This window comes from Syngnathus scovelli, chromosome 1 (assembly GCF_024217435.2).
Source record: "Syngnathus scovelli strain Florida chromosome 1, RoL_Ssco_1.2, whole genome shotgun sequence".
NCBI lineage: Eukaryota > Metazoa > Chordata > Actinopteri > Syngnathiformes > Syngnathidae > Syngnathus > Syngnathus scovelli.
The window spans coordinates 27,394,563-27,416,188 of record NC_090847.1 but is presented as its reverse complement, the minus strand read 5'-3'; the positions used below and the strand labels follow the sequence as shown (position 1 = coordinate 27,416,188).

Genomic DNA, 21,626 nt, shown 5'->3' with positions numbered 1-21,626 from the left:
GCTAAACAATTTTAAAAAGTTTTTCTGTTTTATAGTCCCAATTTGAAGAATGTAAAATCTTTTCAACAACCAAAGGGTGTTTAGTTACCTTCATTCAGATTTTTCGGATAAAGTTGTTGAAAAGACAAAAGTTAATTCCATTGTTTGTCAAAAGTTTTTTTTTTTCTTTTCCTGTCTAATCTGTCAGTGCTGTGCATGTCAATCCCGACGTAAATGCGTCGTGGCAGCGACGTTCGCCTCAGGCGTCGCGCGTTGACACACTCGGGTCAAGTCGAGGCACCTCGGAATTATATGAGCGCGTCTCTTTTTAGGCTGGTTTGTAACCTTGAGAATGTGACGTCGTTCTTCTCATTTGAAACGCGGCCTTCAAAACCTGGCCTCGGGGGTCTCATTTGGATGCCGCATCCCAGCCAACATTTGACCTTTTCAAAGCCCCAAATGCCTTTTCCTGGCTCCACATGCTCATTTTCCCCAAAGGATATGAATTGCAGATGGCGGCGAGCTTTTGGAGTTATCATTTACATGTTTCCCAAGTGTTGACGTTCACTTTCAAACTTTATTTTCTAACCTGAGGCTGGCAGAAAGAGAAAGCAGACATTTTAGTCTTCCCCTCCTCACACTACCCTGTGAGTCAGCCTTCCTTTTCACCGCCTCCGCGAGACGTGCCAGACATTCCCGAGTCTGTTTAGTTGTTGTGGAGATGTTTGAGGAAATGGATGCATTCTCGTGTGCATATTTGTGCCGGCATCCCAGCTAATGAGGCATCCCCCCCCCTCCCCCCTGTGTGCGAACGTGACTGCAGCAGCAAGCCAGAATCTCAGATAATATTAAGATATTCTGTCAGAGAGACAAAGTGACCTGTTCAGCCCTCGCTGACATTTTGAAGGAAATCACTTTTTTTGGCCTCTGCCTTGAAAGGGATTTTGCACGGCAGCAGGCGAGGCACGCGATTCCAATCTCGGTAATACGCTGATAGACATCCTCCCTGAAAGACGCCATTTGACTTCATATTGCTGTTAGCCGCACAATCCCGGAAGATGCACGCCCGGCGTCGCAAGAGAAAGCAATCATCGCGTACTGAGGGGGGAAAAAATAAAAAATCCTTCACCAAACCCAATAAGGTGTTTATTAGTCATCGGCAAGAAGAAAACGGATTCTTACAACAGACGAGTTAGTATGCTAATTTGTCGCAAGGAAATAATCCGCCTGCTACCAGCAGCATTTTCCACTAAAGAGCTCAGCTTAAAAGCAAACAAGCGATGACAGGCAAAGATGCTTTGTTGCCATTTTATTCTTAGGGGGAAAAAAAAAAATCAACCTATACAATCGTGTGTGTGTGTGTAGGTGTGTGTGTGTAAATACAAATATGTATATATGTGTATATGAATGAATGAATCTTTATTTCGAACATGATTTAAAGAATAAAAAAAAAAACAATGTACATCACTGTTGGAAAATTTATTTTTATTATTTTTATTTATTTTTATATATATATATATATATATATATATATATATATATATATATATATATATAATTTTATTTATTTGTATATATATATATAATTTTATTTATTTGTATATATATATATATATATATATATAAATAAAGAAAAACAAAGACTCCCTGGAATGTTTTGTGATTGGCACACTCATTTGGAAGCGCAGGTGTGCATGCGTGTGTATGTGCATTAAAAAAAAAAAATAAAAATAGGTGTCACATGCCAATCAGGGTACAATAGTTGGGCGGTCCCTGGTTCAAAGGTGACAGTAGTGCCCCATCTGGTTGAGAATACACTGTTAGGTGTCGCTATAATTAGTCTAGCCAAGCATATGGGCCCCGATACAATGTTGGAGCGCTGATTTGTCACATGACACCTTCCTTGTAGCAGATGGATGTACTCCCTCTTTCACGTCTAGCGGGGTCGTGACCTTGCGTGAGCGGGTTCGCACACCGGGGAAGCCATGGACAATATGCCGTAGAGGAAGCGGAATTTGCTAGTGAAGTGTTAGCTCCAAATGCTAAAAATGTTAGCATTTCTATAAATAGTATTTGATAATTAGCTGTTTTTTTTTGTTTTTTTTTTTCCCGACAGCAACGTAATGACTCAACATTCTTAAATTCTGCCACGTTTTGATTTGCACCTAATTTCTCCCAAACCAAATAAATGTTGAGAAGCTCAGTTAAAAATAAATGTCACGCCGAAGAAAGAAAAGAAAACAAAAATGGGTCAAGATCAAGAAATGACGGCGATGTTGAGGAAGAACAAATATATTTATCCACCCCCTGTTCTCTGCGGAAAAACAACTTTACTCTGCCGTGCGGAGCGGCGCGGCGCGGCGCAGTGAGCTGATTAGACTTGTCAAAGACACCTACGCCACATCGCCGGCAAAAGTCACATGAAATGAAAATCCTTTTAATTGGATTAATGTATTATTAGACAAATGCCACTCGCCGGCTTCCTGTTACGCAGTTTAACCTTGCAGCAGCATACAATCTCAGGCGCACTTTTTGATTAGCTGTATTTTAAAACGATGGTAAATATAATGTCGTCAGGATTGCCTTTTAAAGGTAAATCGCACAATCCTCTGACTAGAATTGTTACCTTGTAGCGCTATTCAGGACTCCGTCAATAATTAACACTCCAATAAAAGAAATAAGATACGACAAGACGGCGCCAAATCCCTACTTTCGCCTAAATAAAGCACTTCAACTCACTTCAATACATTTCTTTAGCATCAGAAAGGCGCCAGAGATCTTCTTTTGTCGAATAAAAGCTCCCCAACGCACTTGAACACGACAAAGTCCTTCTTTTATTGCTTTGGCCTTGGCAGGGAAACAACAAGTTTAAAATTTGCGGCTGTGCTTCATTTTCTGCATTTGATTTTTACTAGTTCATTTTAACAGATTTTTTTTTTTTTTTCCAAGAACGCCAGCCAGCATTTGCCCGATCAATACGGCATCAGCAATCTTCACCTGTGATCTTTCTCCTCTTATCAAGAGAGATTAGCTTCCTCACACCACACACACATTTCCTATTTGCTTCCCATTTACTCCTTCACACACACACACACACCTTCAGCTGTCAGCACATAAATGAAGATATAAGCACTCGGCCCCTTCAAGGAGTGCCGCTTAATCCCACCCTGCCATCTAATGTGGATGGACACGCGCTGATGGAGGAAGACGTGCTCTCACAAACACACAAACTTGAGCATGTCACATTGTGTGCCCAAACAGTCAGCGGTGGGAAGTCATTGAATCGAAGTCGTTTTCTTAATTTGGCCCACCAGATTCAAATTTTTTTCAAAATGAAGCTCCTCAACTCAGTGAATTGTTTTCTTGGCATATAGCTACCACCAGATGGCGCCAAAGCAAATAATATTTTAGAATTTTAAATGCGGCAGCATAAATGGCTTGACCGTTCCATATGTGACTAGCCGGAGCGTCTGCTTTGGTTCCTCTGTGACCACCTGCCCCCCCCCAACCCAACCCCGCCCTCACCCCATCAGCGAGGGCCTGCCCGCCGTCGCTTCCATCTGCACAGATCAGTTAATGACTGGCAAGCTTTAATTAGCACACAGTCGACAATTAATGCAACAGAGGGAGAAATTTCATTTCCAGTCACATCCTCTGATTAGAAAGTGCTGCAACAATATCGTTGCATATCATTTGCCCGTAATTGGGAATACCTCCCGGCATATTTCGATTTGTGTGTGTGTGTGTGTGTGCTTTATTTATGCTTATCAGTGCTGTTAAAAATCTGTTTTTGGGTAACAAGCTATTTAATAAGTCAGTATTTACAGGCCAGCAATCACATTAAGCGGAGGGACAAACTCTTGAGACGATCTGATATTGTGACTAAAAAATGTGACATCGGGCCTTTTTGTTGGAATTATTGCTATCGTGTGTTTTAATAAGTTTACATATTTTTAGTAGGACGTTAAATAAATATATCTCATCTGGTTTCTGTTTTGATTTTTTTTTTATATCCATGGCAGGCGGGTCTGGAACGTGTCCCGTCGGGATTTACCGGAGTCTCATCACCTCTGTTTCTCGTCGTTGCATAACAGAGACGGATCGGGCACCAGATGTGCAAAATAAATGTTTACACGTTTTGGTTACGAACGTACTATTTATTATCAAGAAGGTCCACTCTCGCAGAAGATTTAACACATATGTTCCAGCCTGCTCCTTGTATGACATCACCGGCTATACCGTACAAGCCCCCACTGCGTGAATAATGTCCCGCCGGCAGCCAAGCTAAACAGTAAAGTGAGGATGAAACCAATCAGCAGTCCCGCTTACGCATCGTTATTCTCGTCGGCACGCCGATAAACGGGCCGGCGCGGTTTTCGTGCCGCTGATCCACAGGCTCCTGCGCGAGTCTCCTTTTGGTGCTTTTATTGCTCCCCCAGGTGCCATATCAGCAGTGGCGTGTTTATGTTCACAACAAGATGAAATAGGAGAGTGTTGACGTACACGCACGTCTGGAATGGCTTTTATTATCGGGTCATTTGAAAGAGCCAGTCCAAACAAACATGTGGCACCATTTTTGTTTTGTCAAAAATATGTTGTCCCGGTCAGGATCCCTGAGGCACGCCTCGCTTTTGTGTCGCCCTAATTGACATTTTGCCTGTTGACTGTGCATCCTTTCAATGTTCCACTCTCCTTAATCACTTTTTCCCCACTCCATGTTTATCATGGATTTTCCATGTCTGATTTAAATCCCCCCCCCCCCCTTTTCGGTTTCCGTCCTCTTGAGTAATTGCATTGATGGCCAACAGTGCTGATAATTAATTATGCAAGACACCAAAATTGAGGTGAGCGCCAGGGATGAGAGGCGCTGGTGCCAAATGGTCCACTGTATGGAGGGGCGGGCGGCTGGAGAGGATTGCGACGAGGTCTTTTGGGGCGGGGAGAGGAAGGATGCCAGATGGGAAACAGAACAAAGGGAAGAAAATGAGGAACGGGAGGATGACGACGGGGGGTGGGTTGAAGAACGGAACAAGTGAGAAGTTACGTTCGTAATCGCGATCGGCCCGGACGACGATCGGGGAATTATGCGTGCAAAAGTAAAACATGAGCTGCACAGATGGGCTCCTTATGGATCTGGCAAAGTGTTGAAAAGTAGCGTTCGATTATATGATGCACTCTGTTAGCGCTTACGTAGCTTACTGTACTCATGCAAGGAACCGGTGAAAATTCAGTAAAACACATCAGGGGAGCGCTATTAAAAAAAAAAAATCTCATTAATAAGTCATAAAAATTCAGGTTTTGTGCAACATAAAGGCGGAATTCTGCCTTGAGGAAAGGAATTTACACAAAAGTAGGGCAATAATCAAAAGGTCCTAAAAGTCATAACAACAAACCACTTTTTTTTTATAAATTATAAAAGCCATCCATGAGTTTGCCGTTATCTTTCAAGAGAAGTCAAGTGAAAATAAATGTTTGATACACCGCAGAAAGGAGTTTTGGAAACAACACTGAACGATTAGAAAATATTAATAAAAGATTTTTAAAATATTTATAAAATATTAAAAAATATTTATAAATTATTTAAAAAATATTCATGAAATATTGAAATGCCAAATATTTAAAATGAAGCATGAAAATCATGACAAGTCAATCTCAACAGGTCGTCACGAGACGTTTTCATGCCGAGACAACGAGGCACTCTAAAATGGCCGCACCACCTAAATATCCGCCGAACTGAATAATTATCTTCAATGTATTTCAAAACAAATCTCTGAATCTCATTTGTTTTTTCTGCTGTAGCTACCAAAGTGACCCTTTGGTGCCACCTTTTTGCTCCTCCCTCACCGTCTTCCTCCATCTTGTGCGGTTGAAGTGCGACTAATTAAAAGCTTTTAATCAGGACTCCTAATGAGGTGTAATCAAGGCCTCGGCATTCTTCGCCCGCTTGCTCGGTCGGGTTTCTGGAGCTGAACACGGGCAGCTTTCGATTGTCTCCTTTGCATTTATTCCCCCACCTGATAAGATAGCGGCTGTAATAACGTACGCCTGCTCCCCCCCTCCCCCCCCTCCCTCCTCATCCACCTGCTTAATTAGAGCTGCCCTTTCCCGCCTTCTGTCCACCTGAACCGTCTCATATGTCGGGATTAGCGGACGGCAAAAGTAGGCGCAAGAAAAGGAGAATCATTAAAGTCGTCATTACGCACCAAAGCTTTTTACAAGCGCTCGTTTTATTCTGATTATGACTTCCCCCATTGTTCCGCAAGAAGGCAAAGGGAAATGGGATCCAACTGTAAAAAGACTGTGTACAATCTTACCCAGACAGAAAATGTAAATGCTTTTGAAAGTGGAAAGCGGCGAGCAGCGGGAAGCCGCCAATGAAACGCTTTGACTACGGGGCGTCCGCCTGGCCTTTTTGTCGCCGCCGTCGTTTAAAACAAGAACGAGCGAGGCGCGCAGGTATGCGCTCGCGCTAGGGAGCTGGCATCTAATCGCAATTAAGATGGCCGCCCATTTTCCCCCCGCGAGCCTTTTTGGAATCCTGACAGAATTATGACGCCTTTTGTTCCACACAAGCTATTAGGCTTTGGAAAGGATGTGGTTGCCTTGACGACCGTCAATCAGGCCGCAGAATGAGGGCTATTTGCTTGGGGGGGGGGAGTGAATCATCTATTTTCTTTCAATCTGTCGCTTTTGTTGCCGGAGATGATGCCCTGTAGGCAAGATTCAAAGTACAGTACGCTGACCACATTATTAGGTACACCACAATCTCGAGAAAGCAACAAAATCGAGAATGTCGTGGCGCTAAACAAACGAGACTAATGTTGAAAAGACAAATCATCTGAAAGAAGAACATAATTGAGGGCCATGCCGGGTCACTTAAGGCAAAATAAACCAATCGGCTCTGTTTTTTGCATACAAAACAATTTGGCCCCCAAATTGATTGCACTGGCGTGAAGATCTCAAAAGAGTGCATTTGCACATTGTTGTGACGCGGCGCCAAAGAATAGACTGCGCTCATCACTTGAAGACAATGCCGGAGATGATTGGTAGCCTCCATCTTGTCATATTTAATTTCCCCGTATCCATATTTGGGATAATTACGGCTTGCTGTAATAATGATGCGCTGTGCAGCACAGACGAGGGCACTCTTGTTTGTTGCATTCGGGTTTTATGTCTCGCAGTGGTTTCGACATTGAATTATTGATGGATAAATGATGACTTGTCGAGTTTTTATGCACGGCGAAGAAAGAAAAAAAACGCGCAGATTGTGGCCTTTTTTTTTTGGCGGAATTTGCAGATGGGCGAAAAGCAACTCCATTCAGGGACGTTTTAAAAATAAATGAAACGCGGCCGCTTCCCAATGCACCTGTGACCACTGCGGATTTTTTTATTTTTTTTTTCTCGTCAAGCCTCAGCGTACATCGTCCTACCTTGCCTGATGCAATTTTGATGAAAGCAAACATGTGCTCCGAATACATTCAAATGATGTTGCGTCAAGTGGCACAGGCGTAGCAAAAGCCAAGCGCTAATACCATCACAGCTTGACCCTTCACCTTGACAACGCCGTATATCTCCCGGCGCCCTTGCGGAGGTAATGAACTGGCGCGGAGGAAAAAGCAGGAGGCCAAATCCCTCCATCTTGAGCTTTGGCGGAGCCGATAGCCGAGCGGCTTACGTGGAGGGAGAGCTTTGGTCTGAATTGGCGGGAGAGTTGATGAGATAATGACAATGTTGACATTTGGGTTCCGTCGGCCTCATGTTCGCAAACACGCGGCGCCACCTGTTTATTTCGCAAGATCCACATTTTTATTACCTCCGTTCAATTTTGCTTGTGTTTAGCTAAAGGAATTGATGAGTACCGATACCATCCTTACCACTCGCATCCTCCTTATAGTCATTTTAGGAACTAGACATTAGAAGATTAGAAAATTGCAGTTTTAAGGAAATTTATTGAAAATTATCTGTCATAGTTCTTTAAGGGGAAATGCTAGCGGTATCGGCACTTGGTATCGGTATCATGTGCTAGTGTGCTTATTGGTTTGGCTTGGTGTGGATTCAAATCGGTTTGTGCTAGCTTGTTTTTTATGCTAGTTAATAAGCCTCATGAAGACTGATTGCTGCTTGTGACAAAATTCTTTCGTGTTCTGAATACAGTTCTTTAATAATTACTAAATGGATGTCCAAAGAGCTGGAAGCAGAACTAAAGTGACGGCTTGATGCAATTTTCTCAGTCCTCAATACTCCGGCGTTCCTGTTCACATCCTCCACTCGCTAATACCGTTTTCCCAACGTGAACAAACACTCCTTCCACCGCCACACACACCTCCATCCAGCCTGTGCTCCGTCTTCTGTCTGTGTTCCAGCCCATCAGACATGACAGCACCAGCTGGCTCCTGGCAAAATGCGCGTCTGAGAGAGTGTCTTCCTCTTGAGGGTCCGCATTTCTGACGCTCGGATCAGTCACGCTGACTTGTAGGTGTGGCAGGTAGCCGAAAACCACCGAGTAGGTTTTCGAGGAGCGATGTTTAATTTCGAAAAAAAAAACAGACTTGCTCCGAGCGACTCATTTCTTCATATGTGGGCGTCGACTGCAGATGCGTGGCCTCGCTTTTGTAGCGTTGTGAATCTGCCCTCAAGTTTTGGGACTTTATCATAACATCGGAAAAAAAAAAAAACACGATTCCACCTTACTGGATAAATAAAGATCCGTTTCTTTCTGTTTTGTCTCCTGCGTGAACTTCCACGGGGGCTTTGCGAATCATTTAGCACCGATTGGCAAGATTCCAAATGAATCGCAGATGTGCGTGTGATTTTGTTGATCCCTCACCCGTCCTACCTTTCCACTGCTGTCCTCCCTCTTTCCCTCACCGATCAAACACTTCATTCCATCTGTCCACTCAAATCTCGGCCGTTGCCCTTCAACATTTTGCCCTAGTTTCATCGAAGGAAACAGACGTACTACCTACAGGGTAGCAAAACTCATCCCTCCGCTGCCTGGATCCCACGTGAAATGTGTATTTTCAGGATCCTCAAATTAGACTGCCCTATTTTTCCATTGTTTCTCCTTTGCATCTTTTCTCTCTTTAACTCGGAACAACGTCATGCGAATTGATGAATGTAACAGCTTTTAAAGAGGTTTTAAAGAGATTTCACACTTGCGGAGTCCCTCAGGGTTCCCCTCTTGAGCCCATACAGTTCCCCGCGGACACATACTAATTTAGGCCGACTGTTCCGTTTCAGTGCGGATGTAATTTTATGCTGACAAAATATATCTAAAAAAAAAAAGCTGATAGCAGCATTGTGACTTGTTTTGGCCTTGAGTAAAAAAAAACAAAAAAAATGTGGACTGTCTGTCAGTAACGGTATCCTTTCTGCTGCACACTATTTATTCTCTTCAAAATGTGGAGTGCATTTAAAAAGCATCAGAAATAGGGGAGAGTAGGAGTGGAAGCGGAGGAGGTGACAAACTGCAGAGGAAACGGATTGACAGGCAAGAAGAGGAAGGTGAGAGATGTAATTGAGAGGATTGGGTCTACTTTACGCCTCGTCTGGGGCTTCCCCTTTTGAGGAAAGGAACCAAAAGCAAGACGTGCGAGTAAGAGACTACCACAGGTGGGAGGAGGATAGATAGTACATCAGCCGCACGGGATGTTGGAAAAAAAAAAAAAATAGAAACAAAGAGAGTTCAGGGAAGCTGACCTAATGTGGCGTGAAGCGGAATAAATGGAGGAGCAAAGTGGGCGGGAAGATAAAGTCAAATAAATGTGGCTGTATGTGCCAATAGGGAAGCACCGCTTCAGGCCACCCAGCAGAGCTCATAAAGGTTTTTTTTTTTTTTTTTTGCCCTTGAGCCACCCGTCTTTAACCTCCACAACGGCCTAAAATGTTCCCTCGCAGCAACGTAAGCAGATAACGCCGCAAAGACAAGCGAAAACTCAATCGATGCTCAGGCAAGATGAGGGCAAGCTGGCCGGGGTGCCGGCCAGGCTAAATGGAAGCGGGGCGGTCAGGAGCATCCACTTACAAATCCTCCACTCGGCTTCCACGAGGGCTTTCTTCTTGCTAAACGAATCCCCCGGGGGCTTGTCGCAGGAGCTTTTCATGAATCACCTGCGCTGTAATGCCGTAATGGCGCGCGGTGCTCGTTACCGACAACACCGCCCGAGGGGGGCGGGCAGGCGGGGTGCCGTCCCAGGAAGAGATGACGAAACCGTTCATGTCAGGGATGTCAAGGCGCCGGCCTTCGTAAGGCTTCGCTAACGTTAAATGCTACGCTAATGCGTTTCGTTTTGACAGTTTGAAAGCAACAGGAACGAATGATGAAAATAATTTAATTATCTTTTTTTTTTTTTGCTCAATATTGCAATTGCGATGATTTTTTTCCAAGGTCTTCCTAACATTACATTTTTCAACAAACGCAAGCAATAAACTCGATTACAATGACAAACCATTTTATGGCCTCGTTGGTTTTATAATAGCACAAATAATGTTCGTTACAAAGCACACAATAACTTGCTTTGCCGCAAGAGACGGGAGCTGTTTGAAGTTTGATGAGTTGATATGACTTCAGGCGTATGAGTATCTACAAAAAATTCAAAGTAAGAACAAATATTAAGCAACGGTGTGTTTCGGTAAAACAAACAGAATGACAGTTAGGGAGTTTGTTTTTTCTTTTATTGGGCTTTACGATATGAATAACTGTTGATTGTGTTAATTTCAATATAATTTGAATGTATATTGAATATGTATTGTTTTTAAGGATATGTATATATATATTTTTTTTTATTTGTTTTGGCTTTGCGATATGAATAACTGTTGATTGTGTTAATTTCAATATAATTTAAATATATATTGAATATGTATTGTTTTTAAGGATATATACAGTATATATATATATTTTTTTTGGGCTTTGCAATATGAATAACCGTTGATTGTGTTAATTTCAATATAATTTAAATATATATTGAATATGTATTATTTTTAAGGATATATAGTATATATATATATATATTACAATGACAAACCATTTTATGACCTCGTTGGTTTTATAGATAGATAGATAGATAGATAGATAGATAGATAGATAGATAGATAGATAGATAGATAGATAGATAGATAGATAGATAGATAGATAGATAGATAGATTTTTTTTTGGGGGGGGGTCATGAATGTAACTAGATTTTTTCCTCTAAATTTATTTTCCTTCATTTCAACGTACCTCAACACAACAACAAAATGTCATCTCTGACTCCAAGACAACTTCCCAAGAACATCTTAAAATCCCAAGATGGCCGCTCAGTGATGACACACCGTTTAGCACGTCATATTAGCCAATATCCAAAGCGAACTCTGTGGCGCAGTGAGTTGATGAATTGACCAAGCGTGCATTTCACGCGGCGTGCTTTCAACAAGATGGCGTCGCGTCGCTCAGGCTTCCGAGACCCTCGTTTACCTCCGACGCGCTTCCCATTGTGTGTCCTCTTTTTCTTTATTGTTCCCGTTCCATTCAAGTGTGACATTCGCAAGCAAATCCACTTCACCGTTAGCTTGTTGCTCTGGCCTTTTCTGGAAGCATCTTTGTTCAGGTGCCTGGCGCTCTTCAACATGATGGCTGGCAAATGTGTTTTGTTTCGGATATTTGTGTTTTGTTTCCAAAGAGGCGAGCTTGCGTTCCAGATAGCGCCGCTGCCGATGGCTATCTTTTTTGGAGGCAGCTCTATCGATTTGTCCGTGCTAAATAATTGCTGGGGTCTACAAGCTGTCATGTTCGGGGGATGATTGCTGAGCTGTGGTGCTCTCCAGCAGTTATCTCCCCAAATTCCCCTCTCTGATCCTTCTTTAGCCTCCTTAGTCTATCTCTACATTTATCGATCGGGACCTCGGTGACTATTCCTGTCCTGGTTTTTTTTTTTTCTCGTAGCGAGTGACATTCGGGGCCAGGAAAGGAAAATATGCGGAGAATACCCAATGAGGACACTCGGAAGGGTCAATGTTATTATTTGTCTTACGTCAACGGCAGTGTGGCCTGGAGCCCAGCATGGTTTTTGTTTTTTTGTCCAAAACAAAAAGACGGGCGATTTTGAACTTGTCCGCTAAAAAAAAGTTGAGCAAAAATAATGATGACTTCTGAAGGACTCCTGATTTAAAAAAAATAAAAAAGAACACTAGTGACCTCCCTTGAACATTTGTGAGAACTACAAAAATTTGTGCCGTTCTTCTTGCGTCTATGACAACAAAATAAATATGGGTGAATGCAAAATTTTTAGTCGTGCAATCAACCAAATATTTAAAGTTTTGCTCATATGAAATTTCCCTTTCCCGTCTTTTCGACAAAAAAAATAACAGTTGACCTAACTGACCCAAACTTAAAATTTCGTAAACACAACTCAGCAAATTGTTTTGATCTCGCTCGATTTGTCGCGCTAGCATCGTTGCCCTAAATATCAAGAAATCATATTTCCGTATTTCTGTTTCAGCCCCCAAAAAATGCAAGTTGTGTTTTTTTTACAGTCGACTTAAGCCCAACTTAAAAATAAACACAGCATGAAGTGAGTCAGAATGGCCTCATGCCCTTCAACGACGTTCCTGTTCAGAGAAGTTAGTAAAACGCAACACTTCCTGTGGCGCCCGTAGCTAAAAACTCGACAGCGGAGAAGCGGGGATAAAAACCTGAATTATTAACTGTAGACTCGAGTGAACCAGACTCGCTCCTGTCGGCCAAATTTGGGCGGGTGGGGAAAAGAAAATCCCTTTTTCTAATGTTTGCACACTTTTTTTTTTTTTTTTTACACTTACTGGACTCCCATAAATTCCTTGGTGTTAATTATTCCCTGGCTGACAGTATTAAGGTTGCCACGGAGGAGACGGAGTGGAGGAATGTAAACAATGAAAAGTTTACTACTCTGGGAACTTTGGCTGCTATTTACACCCCAGAAAGTTTTGAGCAATGAAGCAACACATCGAGTCGAAATTGTAGACTCGCAACAAAACCAAAAAAACAGTTAAGACCATGGTTCGGTTTACATATGTGTGGCAAGAGATGTTAAGTTTTTATTGTTGGTATATTGAAAATCATCACCAAGGGTTTTGTTGAATGGGTTAGGGTTAGGGTTAGGGTTTGTTGAATTTTGATTCATCAAGCTTTTTTTTTTTTCAAGAAAATTGTTCCTGAGGGTAATTGAATTTCAAATGGCAACAATCTGAATCAGTTTGGTTAAATATTTCATTGGTAATAAATGCGGAATATTTCTTTGAAAATATTGATTTTCGGGGAAAACAATGAATTTTAAAATGAGAAAAAGTAATAGCCTGAGAGGCATGAATTTTTGTAATATATTAAAATTGGAATGATGTGAATCGGAAGAATTATGTAGAAGTAGATGCGTGCCAAAATTATTAGCATTCGTACACTGTCGCCGAGGTGGCCCGAATCTGGCCCGGGCGCCTCAGATTTGACACCAGCGTATATATGTGTGTGAGCATGACTCCATCTGCTGTACCCATTCATACAAAAAAGACAATTTAGCAATATTTCATTGTGCCCACGCTCCAGTGGGAGGGGGAGCGATCTGGATGATGTGCCATCCTAAATAATGAAGTAACAAGTGTCCAGACTGTCTCCCTGGTTGTCATGCCGAACAGCTGCGCCCGGAGCGCTCCACTTCGTTCAAAGCTCCGCGCACGCTTCAGATCCGCCCCGCCCACCGGTCGCACGTTGGATAAACGCGTCCGACTTTATTTTTCACCGAGAGAGCGCCTCCAAAATATACCCCATGCGGCGGCGGTTATTATAAAAGACGGAGGAGTCAGACAAGGCTGTCAAAATGATGTCAGAGCTGGAGTCAAAAGAAATGGCTTCTTCTCCATTTTCCTGATAACTTCTGAGGAAAAGTAATCTAGCATCTCTAGCTTTCCACAATATTTCTATGGAAGCCAAAGACGGCGAGATGTGTTAAATATATCCTCCACGCGTTCCTTTTGTGCCACTTGTCTCCATCTTTTTTTTTTTTTTTTCTAGAGCTTTTGTCATTGTTTATCATGCACCTAATCTCTTCCTCCCACAAGTCTGCTTATCTGTCTCCGTTCTCGCTCTTCCATCTCGTCGCTTGTTATTTTCGTGTAAAGCCCGCTCGAATGAATACGGACAGCCGGTCATCGCGAAATCAAAAATAAAATAAAGAATTTAGTCAATAAGCACGACAAGCCAGGGCCAAGTCCCAAGATAGCGCCGCTCCTCTTCTTTAACCTTTGAGAAGAGCTTGATGAGGGAAGGCTTCATTGATTCCGCTTGGGTTTGAGGTCATTGCCAAGTGAGAGGGACTGGACATCTCTTTGTGGACCGAGACTTTGATGCCAGACAGATGCCAATAAAAGATCACTGTGCGAGGTAAATGAGAAAAAAAAAATCAAAGAACTTTTGTCGACAAGACAGAGCTGCCACTTTGGATAGCCTTCAGAAAAGAAATTGGAGAGAAAAAAAAAAGAGGAAAAAGTCACTGTCATTTCGGATACTTTTCGGGAGTTTTTCATTTTTGCGCAGGACAGGAAGATTTTCTTAAGCCTCTGGAAAGTCAGAGAAGGTTTTGGGAAAGTCACGTTTTGCGTTGTTGTTGTTGTTGTCAGTGATGGAATTAAGCAGACTATGTAAGTCATTAAAGGCCGCTCTGATTGATCTCTTACTAATTGTTAGCCGTCAATTTTCATTTGGAAATAATGAGAAGGGGGCATCACATGACTCCATAATCCTCTTCTGGTGGTTTCCTTCCTCTTGTTGCTGCTTCATATCTTCCGAAGAGCACGTAGGCAAGACCCAGCTGGGCGTCTGCCCCCGCAACCCGGAAAAACGGCGGGCGGCCCGTCTGAGTCGCGGTTGGCCGGCTACTGATGCTCGTGTCAGTGCATTTGGGTCAGGAGTTAGCAAGGCCAAGCCAGGATGTTTTGAATTGTTGTCAGCTAGCTAGACAGATGTTCGCGTTAATTGTAGTAGCGATTAGCGGACACTATTGTAGTTTATTCTGTTATAAATTGTTACATTTTGATGTTGTAGTTTATTTTAATGAGGAAAAAAAACACTGATGTCATTTTTTTTTACACTGCATTAATTGGATAGCTAATGTGTGGCTCTTTCTGGTGTGCCTGCCTCGGCCACCTGGGGGCAGTATAAACTGTTCAGTGAGATATCACAAATCCTCTCAGCTCATCAGTGCAGCACTAATATGAGTCGTTCCCCGCAGAGGATAAAGACAGTAGATGCTACTTAGCATTAGCAATTGTCTAGTGTCCTGATATGCTAAGCTTAGTGGTTGTGTTAAATATACAAGGTGTAATTCTCTTTCCGTTAAATATTTTGTGTTGTGCGTCACCACAAGAAACCAGCTCACACACATTTTCTTTGCCTCCACTCGCATGTCTCATTTATTCATAAGAGGCTGCCCTGCCTCTAAATTTGACTTAGCACACGTCGGATTGAGTTGAGTGCAGGGGAAGCGTGAGTGAAGGTGTGACAGAGACCCTAAAATGGACGTCAGCAAAACCTGCTCCTCTGGGTGGCCCGCTCTTTGTAACCTCGTCATGAACCGACAGAAGACACTTAGCCCTCGGTTGTGGGCCAACAAGCAGCTTCTCTTTTTTCTTCGTAGCTACCTTGTTAGCGGGCTCGCCGCGGCCCCAAGAACACGTTTTTGACATTAACGTCAGCACTTTGCGGGGGAAGCAGTTTTAAACATCACGGACACGACTGGGCTCGGCGGACACAGTTTTTCGACGCAAAAAAAGGAAATCAGCTGGAAGATTATGTAACCACATTACAGTGCCGCCAGAGATTAGCTTTGGCTAACAAGGTGTTATTGCTTTACTGCAGCTCGCGGACCCCGCTAGCTTAGCACGGTTTTAGCGTAGCGTGTATTAGCATAGCACGTGTAATTTGTTGGTTCCACGTGGCATCATTTCACCTCAAATTTGAGAGCCTGGATGTTTCTGTTTATTAAACTCCTTAGTCAGCTCATGGTTTTGTTAATTGCGTAATTGTCGGTACTTAGACTGGGCTTTTTGTCGGTTGTCGATTCAGCTTCACAGCGACAATTAAAAAAAGTCATTAAAATAAAAAAATAAAAATAAAAAGTAGAGAAAAATGTAATTAAAATAAAAAACTAAAATAAAAAGTAGAGTAAAATAAAATAATAATCAAAAATTCTGATAATAAGTAAACATGGTTGACAGTCACAACGGCCGTCCGAGGGTAACCGAGACTACGACGTGGGCCACGACAAAAATAAAAGTGTCGCTTCTGCTCTCTCTGAATGCAGATGCGACACCCCTGCGACAACTTTCGCTTTTCCAACACTCCCGTCTGGTTCCAGCAAAAAGCATCCGGCTCATCTATGCAAAGCGGCGCCTCGGCCATCGGCGTGAGCTAAAAGCCCGCGCGCGGCCACCGCGCCGAAAAGCGACACGGCTTTGAAAGCTTGAGAGGGCTGATGGTGTGAGAAAGGTTTCTTTGAAAAGTGTGGCCTGAAATGGCGTCGCCCCCCTGCTGGGGCCGCGCGCTTGCGATCGCCCACGTTGGACATGAAGGGCCGCCATTAAAAGAGCCAGAACACGTTTGTAGATCGTCGGGCTGGAAGGAACCCGAGGTGAGAGATTCGAACCTGTGACATCGCAGTTGATTCAATTAGACTCGGTGGAGTGCAGATGAAATAAATGGCCACCAGTCCAAATCAAACAGTTTGGTGTTAAGAGGATCCGATATTCTGCACTTTGATCTGGTCAGTGTGGCACATGAGGGTGAACGCTTCCCCTTGGCCCATTAGTCGATCAATGTGTGCGTACGTATAGTTTTTTTTAGTTGCTTTTGTGACGTCGCCATGAAATGTTCCGTGCAACGAGTCGTATGGTATTATTTTTCATATTGCATTTCTGCGCAATTTGGCCCCAAGTAGGCTTTTATCAAGGCTTCCATCAGATCGTCGAAATGAAATTTGCTTCCCATCAGTCCGAGCCAGGCGGTTTTATCCGATTCCACCATTTTGGCGTCTGCGTCAGTGTAATTGATGTGCCCGGGACATTGTGTGCTGGCAAAAGTTCTGCGTCGTTTTAGAATGCAGACTTTGATTAATTTTTGATTTTTTTTTTTTTTAATAGCTTAATTATTTTTTGTGATTAATTAACCAGCCTTTTTAAACACATGAATATATTAAAAACAACGTTAAAATGTAACGCTTTGATTCGGTAGTACTAATATTCTCTCCAAAGCAGCAGAAACTATCTATGCTAATTAAATTTAATAACAACATCTCATCAGCAGCGTCGAAACGATTAAGATCTGTTGTACATCCCATTAATTAAATCCACGTGATATGTATCTCGGTACACGAGTCGAAGCAATTTTAAAATAATTCAGTTAATCGAAATCGATTTTTTTCCGATTTCACATTTGTTATAGTGACCATGAACTGGCCATTACCTTAGGTAAACCTCAAGACCACTCAACATGCAGCACTCCAGTAGAATTCAATTCAAGCGTTCTTTTCTCCTAACTTGCCTGTTAGCATGAGCTTCCTGTTATCCCGCCGTGACTTCCTGTTTGATCTCCCCTGCCCCCGTCGCAGGTAATAGAACAAGCGTCGGCGTTTCAGCCACGAGATCCTCAACATGTCTTTTCCCGCCACGCTCCATCCCCCCCTTAACGCCCCCGTGAGACTTTTGAAGGAAGCTGCTTAGGGGGGCGGAGCCAATCAAATAGCGGACAGTCTGCCGTCGCATCCAACATTCATGCTCGGCATCAGAGAGAAAAGGGCAGGCAAAGAGCACCTTTTTTTCCCTTCCCTCGCAAATAATGCAGCGCCGCATGAGCATTCATAGCCAGGCCTGCCCTCGGAAATCTGAGGGTCTCACAAAGGCTATTATTGCGCAATCCGAGGGATGTTGCCGTGCGGGAAAGATGTGTCACATCAAACGGCTGATGAGGGTCGCCGAGGATGGGACGTAAAAGCGCATTACGGGAGAATGTTATAACAGGACATGGACACGTTATACATTTTTTACAATTTTCCATTAGCATGTGCATTTTTTTTTTTTTCATAAGAAGCAAAGCCAAGGTCATGTGGTTCATTCCAAGATGTGCCCTCCCCCCCCTTCGCCTGTCATGGCGAGTGGCCCCCGTCGCCACATCGGGAGAAACCCGACTGTCGCCGCGCCGACTTGCTGTTAGAATTCTGATCAGACAAAAAAAAAAAAAAAAAAAGAGGTGGCGAGGTCACAGGGCATCACTCTTCCATTATTCATCATCCGCTTGCTGTCTGCTAGTCCTCCTCCTCGTGTCGTCCACTTTGTTCTGCCGGCTCGCAACAAGGGCAACCGTCAGCGTTTGCCCATCTCAATTTCCCGACCTCGGAAGAAAATAAACATGGACTGAGAAAGGAGTCAGAAAAGTTGCGCTGGACTGGTCTATGTTTACCGACACAAATGGGAAGCCGGAAAAGAAAAACATTGTGTCTGGAATCTGGATTCTCTGGACTGTCGTGGCATTCTTGAGCCAAATGTTCTTCCTGGTGTTAGATCGCTTTGTCGGAACACACATTTTAAAAAAAAAAATTAAAAAAAGACGTTATGACACAAGCTGGTTGAAACTAGGGACTCACCTGTATAGACTTTTAATGCTGATTATAGTCCAATAACCAGATGATTAATTTGAAATTAAATGCAATAAATAAATAAAAAAATTTAACATTTAACTGTAATGTGTTATTGAGTGACAATTCAGAAACATTTTAAAACTGTCTCTAATCGATGCTGATTATAGTCCAATTACCAGATGATTAATTTGAAATTAAATGCAATAAATAAATAAAAAAATGTAAACATTTAACTGTAATGTGTTGAGTGAAAATTCCCCCAAAATTTAAAACTGCCTCTAATCGATGCTGATTATAGTCCAATAACCAATGATTAATTTAAAATTAAATGCAATAAATAAATAAAATTTAACTGTAATGTGTTATTGAGTGAAAATTCCCCAAAAATTTAAAACTGTCTCTAATCAATGCTGATTATAGTCCAATAACCAGATGATTAATTTCAAATTAAATGCAATAAATAAATAAAAAAATGTAAACATTTAACTGTAATGTGTTATTGAGTGAAAATTCCCCAAAAATTTAAAACTGTCTCTAATCGCAACATCATGACATGACAAGGACATTCTCCTTCATTTCCCATCACAAAGCTTCTTTGTGCATAAAAAACAAAACAATTTGAATTTCTAAACGGCCTTGAACTTCAACTGATGACAATCAGTAGATGAACTCCTTGAGTTTGGAGATTTTTTTTCCCCCCCTTCCCAACATGTAAAATAAGTATTTCCTGTGGTGGAGCACTTGGAGCAGCTCCTCGTGCTTTTAAGGCACAAAAGACCCCCCCCCCCCCCCCCCCCGCCCCCCAACTCTTTCCATTTGCCCAAACAAGGGGCCCTCCATTTGCACCTTGTTCTGGTTAAAAGCTCCCAGTAAGAGGTTTGCAACACAAGGCTCCCTGAGAGGCCACACAGACGGCAAACATCTCAGCATTGGCTCCGCCACCATCATTTATTTACACTTTGTCGCCAAAACTATTTTTCACAATAAACCTTTTGCTTTCTAAAATGCATACCCAAATATTTTAAAATGTCGAAGAAAAAAAAGTCAGAATCACATCCACCCCATGCACTATATTCGCCGTCGCAGTAAATCGTCTCGCAGCCCATATGAACGTTATTGATCAATGTCAGCTATCCCCCCCGCTTTCTAATATCGGGGCTCCTTTATTGGAGCCCGTCTTTACGGAGTGACAACTGAGGCCAAAGTCTGCAGAGTTTCAATAAAGCCGCCATCGCTTGCGGGCTTTCATACGTCCGAACCGAGGGAGGACATATCGGTTCCGCAAAGACAAATAGTTGGGCCGGCTATTGACTGGGCCTTTTTATTACTTTTGTCTGCAGCTCGCTTTTTATTTTCGGGGAAAACTCTCCTGTACGCTGTCTGGATTTGAAGTGGAACGGAGAGTGTGAAAGTATTTTTGATGAATTTGTAAACAAAACAAAAAAAAAAATACTTATATTCCAACACGATATATCATGTCATATGAAAATTATATAACATAGCAAGTCGTCCGCTATTGTTGCGGACATTTAATTTCCACTTCTTACGTACCTCGAGAATTTTTTCAAGAATTTTATTGGCCATGTTTGAGCATGCCAAACAAGGAATTTAACTTCGGTACATCTCAGCCTCTGTTCAACATTGAATGAATGTTCATTTGGTTTTGTCTCAGTTAGCCGCATTAGCCGGCTAGCATTAGCCGCTAACTAATCGCGCTGCTCATAACGAGCACATAAGGGCGTGTCGTTAGCTATTTGCGTACTCTCGTGACTGTGTAGAATTGATGTTAAAATTATTTAAAGAGGTGTACTATTTGGCTAATTAGGCTAATATGGACCGGATGGTTCCCAGGTTAGTTCTGATTGGGCGTCGCCATCCTCACTTTTTATACCGTACTATCCGTCACCTTGACTGAGTGTGTGTTTTTGCGCCGTTCACAATCTCCCGAGAGCACAATGTATTCATCGTGGATAATTCCAAAGACTTTTACGTGAAGGACCTGAAGCTGTGTAAGTCTTGTGTAAATCTAATTTTCTCTGGGGATGACAGGAAAAGCCTTCGCGGGTAGACCACTTCCTCCCCAAATCCAAACACTGTCGCGACGGTGTCCTTTCAGATAATGACGAAACCCCGGTGCGACACGTTATGGAGCCCTAAATGAAAGAGATGTGCCCCATTGAGCCCTGTAATGAATGTTCTGACATTGAACATCTCAAGGGGGAGGAGTGGGAGGAAGGGAGGGAGGGAGGGAGGAAGGGAGGGGGTGGCTAATTTCTAAGAGCACATTTTGATAGCGAGCATGAGGCTGAAGGTCACTTTGGGTGAAACGTGCCATTCGAATGCCTTTGTGTTCTTTCTTCTTGTGCATCATTTAGCTTCATCTCCAAAAACTGAGGAATAGAGGAGCTTCACAATGTGGAGCAGAGATTGCTTGTCTCTTTCTTACACACACACACACACACACACACACACACACATTAGGGCAGCTGATAAGAGCTTTTGTAGATTTTGGGATAACGACATCCCTGAATACCAAGTGCCTAAAAGAGACCCATGGGAATTAATAAAAATGTCTCCTATTATCTGGCCGCAACGCTTTCACAAAAGCCGACTCTTTTGTGAATGCCTCCATTTAATTACGTGTTGCAAATAATCTTTTTTTTTTTTTTTGTGGTCATTTTTGTGTTCTCATTATGCTTGTGCTTTTTATCAGTTTGTTCCATTTTGTTCTCCTTTTATCCCTTTTTCGATCATATTTACTTTCTCTGTGGTTGTCCTTTTTTGTCTCCTTCCACGCGCAGGTGGCAGAGCAGATGCGACGTTGCAACCCTCGACGCTGGCGAGAAGTGAAGCAGGTGAGTTCTTCTCAGAATCCACCTGTTTTCTGTACAACACAAGAGCTTAACAACTGCTTCCTGTCTTCTAATGGATTCCCGAGAAGCGAAATTGGAAGGCATTTCAAAAATAAATTGTGAAGGAAGATGAATGCATCAATTACAATCAGAACTAAATTCA

General features: G+C 42.6%; 1 protein-coding gene across 4 annotated transcripts in view; it reads left to right on the top strand.

Annotated features, from left to right (window-relative positions):
* Positions 1 to 21,626, top strand: part of LOC125976261 (tudor domain-containing protein 5-like) — a 125,743-nt gene that overhangs the window by 46,250 nt on the left and 57,867 nt on the right. For all 4 annotated transcript variants that reach the window (XM_049732390.2, XM_049732382.2, XM_049732336.2 and 1 more), the window contains one exon: positions 21,413 to 21,466. Coding sequence is in view for 1 of the 4 variants with exons in the window: in XM_049732336.2 (XP_049588293.1) it covers positions 21,413 to 21,466 (54 nt within the window). In the remaining 3 variants the exon portion in view is untranslated. The remainder of the gene's footprint in view (positions 1 to 21,412; positions 21,467 to 21,626) is intronic.